Genomic DNA, 5,621 nt, shown 5'->3' on the forward strand with positions numbered 1-5,621 from the left:
AGATACGAGGTGACTCCTTGTTGATTTATATCTGTTGACAGGAGGCATGGGGGAGGTTTGGGGGACAGAGAGATACGAGGTGACTCCTTGTTGATTTATATCTGTTGACAGGAGGCATGGGGGGAGGTTTGGGGGACAGAGAGATACGAGGTGACTCCTTGTTGATTTATATCTGTTGACAGGAGGCATGGGGGAGGTTTGGGGGACAGAGAGATACGAGGTGACTCCTTGTTGATTTATATCTGTTGACAGGAGGCATGGGGGGAGGTTTGGGGGACAGAGAGATACGAGGTGACTCCTTGTTGATTTATATCTGTTGACAGGAGGCATGGGGGAGGTTTGGGGGACAGAGAGATACGAGGTGACTCCTTGTTGATTTATATCTGTTGACAGGAGGCATGGGGGAGGTTTGGGGGACAGAGAGATACGAGGTGACTCCTTGTTGATTTATATCTGTTGACAGGAGGCATGGGGGGAGGTTTGGGGGACAGAGAGATACGAGGTGACTCCTTGTTGATTTATATCTGTTGACAGGAGGCATGGGGGAGGTTTGGGGGACAGAGAGATACGAGGTGACTCCTTGTTGATTTATATCTGTTGACAGGAGGCATGGGGGAGGTTTGGGGGACAGAGAGATACGAGGTGACTCCTTGTTGATTTATATCTGTTGACAGGAGGCATGGGGGGAGGTTTGGGGGACAGAGAGATACGAGGTGACTCCTTGTTGATTTATATCTGTTGACAGGAGGCATGGGGGAGGTTTGGGGGACAGAGAGATACGAGGTGACTCCTTGTTGATTTATATCTGTTGACAGGAGGCATGGGGGAGGTTTGGGGGACAGAGAGATACGAGGTGACTCCTTGTTGATTTATATCTGTTGACAGGAGGCATGGGGGAGGTTTGGGGGACAGAGAGATACGAGGTGACTCCTTGTTGATTTATATCTGTTGACAGGAGGCATGGGGGAGGTTTGGGGGACAGAGAGATACGAGGTGACTCCTTGTTGATTTATATCTGTTGACAGGAGGCATGGGGGGAGGTTTGGGGGACAGAGAGATACGAGGTGACTCCTTGTTGATATATATCTGTTGACAGGAGGCATGGGGGAGGTTTGGGGGACAGAGAGATACGAGGTGACTCCTTGTTGATTTATATCTGTTGACAGGAGGCATGGGGGAGGTTTGGGGGACAGAGAGATACGAGGTGACTCCTTGTTGTGTGTGCATCAACATTCACTATTTGTTGTCGGCTAAAATGATTCACTTAACTGTCAGTTTAAATTTGACATATTTTTAATGTTGGCTGTTATTAACACTAGAACCACCGTGTGCAGTAAAAGAGAAGAGAGAGACCGAATAAAGGTGGTGTTATGGCTTTAGGCTTTAGTATGAAAAAGGACCAGCTCTTTTCCTGAGGACTGACATTAGTTTCATTATTTGACCAGGACAAAGAAAACACATTGTGCAACCATGACTGATCAGTATTTTGGAAGTCAGTTGATAACCAGTGAACACACAGCCATACAGTATATAGCACAGTGGTTTACAGTAGTAGATTCATGATCGTTGTAGGCTATATGGTACTGTGTCCTATCCGTGAGTTATTCAGATTGAGAAACTTCTTCTACATCACAGTGAGGTGATGAGGTCACCACGTTTCTAACCAAGTTACAATCAGAGGCTTCCTGTAACTCCCTCATCTTCCTCTCTAGTCTCTCTGCCATCACACTCTGATGTGTCTTCCTCAGTATTTCCGGTAGACTCCTCAGGTCTTCCTCTGAGGCATCCCTGATCCAGTCCCTCACCTGGCCCTGCAAGAGGCCTCTCTGGGCGGACTGGGAGAGGCTGTTGGGCGGGTGCTGCTGGTGCTCCTGGTCAAATAAAATTACATTATTTTATTTAAATTGCATTTAAAATCGCAGCACATTTTCAAATAATAAAATGAAGGAGATATACAACAACAGACGGCAATACAAGAGAATAATGAAATCACATTTAAAAAGTCTAAAATAATAGTGAAATCATTGATTAAAGGCCAGGTTAAATGTATACCTCTACTGTGTGTGTCTGTACTTGCTATTTTATTAGGATCCCCATTATCTGTTGCCATAGCAGCAACTACTCTTCCTGGGGTCCACACAGAACATGAAACATGACATTATACAGAACATTGATAGACAAGAACAGCTCAAGGACAGAACTACATCAATGTAAAACAAGAAAATATAACTATAAAGGTTCTGTACTGACTCAATACTGAGAAAAATAAGACAGAGACCTACTATTCTAGTCCATTTATATTTTCATATATTACATTACATTCAGTAGCATCTATCAGTACATACACACACAATATTTAGGTCTGTCCCTCTAACCTGATGCTCCTGCTCCTCCCCGCTGGCCATCAACCTCCAGACCAGCCTCCTCAGCTTCACCACTCTCATCTTGTGATGAGCGAAGAAGTCAGGAAGAAAAGTACTGAGTAGTTTAAACTCACCTGCAAACGAGGAAAAATGAGATTTGACTGTTAGTAATATTAACGTAATACTAATGTATAATACCAATGTAATGCAAAGTATACTAATACTTCCATTACATTTCATAAAAGCCTGCAGTAAATAAAATATAGACCACCAATTCTGTTTCAGTATTTGGGTTTGAAACACACCACAACTAAAAACACAAGCCAATATCAAGATCTAGTCGATAATGTGATACCCACCTCCATCTTTGAGTTCTTCACAGGAAAGGGCACAGAGGTTGTCATGCCAACACGTGCCACTGAGGACGGTCTTCCGCCCCAGTGACGCGCAATCGGTGTGATTTACGCATGGCGCGCGCGAAGGAGAGTTGTAGGAGAAGGAACCTTGAGGGCATTTTTCACACTCTGTGTCCGTCTCCGTCGTACCTGTGGGGTTATTTGAAATTTTAAAACAAATGTATATTACTATTTGTCCGTTATAAACCATTATTCTATCTATCTCCAAAAGAACGTGATTGCGCAAAGAAGGAAATGGTGATCTGTCTATTCCGTTTCTTACCTCTCCGTTTCACCCCGTGGCCAGAAGGACACTCCGTGTGTCTGATACAGAAATCGGCGTTCCAGTAATATCCTCCTTTGCACTCACACACCCTGTCATTGAGAACCGAGCACTCCTCCTTGACCACCTGGTGCTCCCCACAGAACGTGCTGCAGTACAGGCACTTGGGCAGGTAGTTCCAGTACTGAGTGTATTGGTTTGATGGACATGACGTACACACGGTCTGTGTGGTGGCTGTGCAGTGCGCAGACATATGATGGCCAGGTGGACAGCGATTACAGGTGAGTAACTGGCCGGTGGTGGGGTCCAGGTGGTGGTAGGTGGTCGGGGTCTGACTTTGAAGAACCTCCATCATTGCGCCACAGCTGAGATCAACCGCCGCCAGCACTACGAGGATTGGGAACAACTGTAAACATGAGAAAATAATGCACTTAGTTTAATGCACTTTGTTTAGAGCACGTTGTGACAATTGCTGATGTAAAAAGGGCTTTATTAAATACACTGCTCAAAAAAATAAAGGGAACACTTAAACAACCCAATGTAACTCCAAGTCAATCACACTTCTGTGAAATCAAACTATCCACTTAGGAAGCAACACTGATTTACAATACATTTCACATGCTGTTGTGCAAATGGAACAGACAACAGGTGGAAATTATAGGCAATTAGCAAGACATCCCCAATAAAGAAGTGGTTCTGCAGGTGGTGACCACAGACCAGGCTGATGTTTTGGTCACTTTTGAATGCTGGCGGTGCTTTCACCCTAGTGGTAGCATGAGACGGAGTCGACAACCCACACAAGTGGCTCAGGTAGTGCAGCTCATCCAGGATGGCACATCAATGCGAGCTGTGGCAAGAAGGTTTGCTGTGTCTGTCAACGTAGTGTCCAGAGCATGGAGGCGCTACCAGGAGACAGGACAGTACATCAGGAGACGTGGAGGAGGCCGTAGGAGGGCAACTACCCAGCAGCAGGACCGCTACCTCCGCCTTTGTGCAAGGAGGAGCAGGAGGAGCACTGCCAGAGCCCTGCAAAATGACCTCCAGCAGGCCACAAATGTGCATGTGTCTGCTCAAACGGTCAGAAACAGACTCCATGAGGGTGGTATGAGGGCCCGACGTCCACAGGTGGGGGTTGTGCTTACAGCCCAACACCGTGCAGGACGTTTGGCATTTGCCCGAGAACACCAAGATTGGCAAATTCGCCACTGGCGCCCTGTGCTCTTCACAGATGAAAGCAGGTTCACACTGAGCACATGTGACAGACGTGACAGAGTCTGGATACACAGTGGAGAACGTTCTGCTGCCTGCAACATCCTCCAGCATGACCGGTTTGGCGTGGGTCAGTCATGGTGTGGGGTGGCATTTCTTTGGGGGGCCGCACAGCCCTCCATGTGCTCGCCAGAGGTAGCCTGACTGCCATTAGGTACTGAGATGAGATCCTCAGACCCCTTGTGAGACCATATGCTGGTGCGGTTGGCCCTGGGTTCCTCCTAATGCAAGACAATGCTAGACCTCATGTGGCTGGAGTTTGTCAGCAGTTCCTGCAAGAGGAAGGCATTGATGCTATGGACTGGCCCGCCCGTTCCCCAGACCTGAATCCAATTGAGCACATCCGGGACATCATGTCTCGCTCCATCCACCAACGCCACGTTGCACCACAGACTGTCCAGGAGTTGGCGGATGCTTTAGTCCAGGTCTGGGAGGAGATCCCTCAGGAGACCATCCACCACCTCATCAGGAGCATGCCCAGGCGTTGTAGGGAGGTCATACAGGCACGTGGAGGCCCCACACACTACTGAGCCTCATTTTGACTTGTTTTAAGGACATTACATCAAAGTTGGATCAGCCTGTAGTGTGGTTTTCCACTTTAATTTTGATGGTGACTCCAAATCCAGACCTCCATGGGTTGATACATTTGATTTCCATTGATAATTTTTGTGTGATTTTGTTGTCAGCACATTCAACTATGTAAAGAAAAAAGTATTTAATAAGATTATTTCATTCATTCAGATCTAGGATGTGTTGTTTAAGTGTTCTCTTTATTTTTTTGAGCAGTGTACATTTGATTGATGTAAAGGTTTCAACTACCATAGGCTAGGGGCCACCAATTAATTAGTCAACATTATTGTAAAATTTACTAATAATCACAAACAGCTTTTTGGTCATGGGAATATTAGATTGTTGTCACAGCATCACATTCCCATTGTACAATATAGCTAAATATTTTACTTTAAATGTTGCAATATATAAATAATGTTTTAAAAAGGAACATCCTTGTACTTTAACTCTATTACTGGATGTATCATTATCCCATAATCATAAGTGTCACTCACCATGTTGATGTTGTCTCTTGTCCAGCTGTAAAAGGACTTGATACTGGGTCCTTCTCTCTGTCCTTTATTGTCAAACGTGGAATGGAAAGAGGAAGGGGAGGAGACTTAGGTATTTGACCAGTCAGGGATGGAGACATATCCTCTATTAGTGGCCGATTCAGACCTTACCATCCTTTATTGTCAACCGTGGAATGGAAAGAGGAAGGAGAGGAGACTAGGGTATTTGACCAGTCAGGGATGGAGACAT

General features: G+C 45.7%; 1 protein-coding gene across 1 annotated transcript; it reads right to left on the reverse strand.

Annotated features, from left to right (window-relative positions):
- Nucleotides 1-1,275: 1,275 nt before the first annotated feature.
- On the reverse strand, nt 1,276-5,433 carry LOC121585472 (tumor necrosis factor receptor superfamily member 11B-like). The gene is made up of 5 exons (XM_041901815.1): nt 5,375-5,433; nt 3,042-3,447; nt 2,723-2,908; nt 2,376-2,497; nt 1,276-1,871 (listed from the first exon to the last, which is right to left on the reverse strand). Exons 1-5 carry the CDS (start codon nt 5,375-5,377, stop codon nt 1,602-1,604), a joined length of 987 nt encoding a protein of 328 aa, XP_041757749.1. The 5' UTR covers nt 5,378-5,433; the 3' UTR covers nt 1,276-1,601.
- Between the last annotated feature and the right edge of the window lie 188 nt (nt 5,434-5,621).

The sequence above is a fragment of the Coregonus clupeaformis genome, chromosome 17 (assembly GCF_020615455.1).
Source record: "Coregonus clupeaformis isolate EN_2021a chromosome 17, ASM2061545v1, whole genome shotgun sequence".
NCBI lineage: Eukaryota > Metazoa > Chordata > Actinopteri > Salmoniformes > Salmonidae > Coregonus > Coregonus clupeaformis.

Excerpts from the sequence above, each read along its gene's own strand:
- LOC121585472 (XM_041901815.1), bottom strand. Across the intron at positions 2,909-3,041 it reads CCACGGGGTGAAACGGAGAG|GTACGACGGAGACGGACACA; the intron begins GTAAGAAACGGA and ends ATAACCCCACAG. Across the intron at positions 2,498-2,722 it reads TGAAGAACTCAAAGATGGAG|GTGAGTTTAAACTACTCAGT; the intron begins GTGGGTATCACA and ends CCTCGTTTGCAG.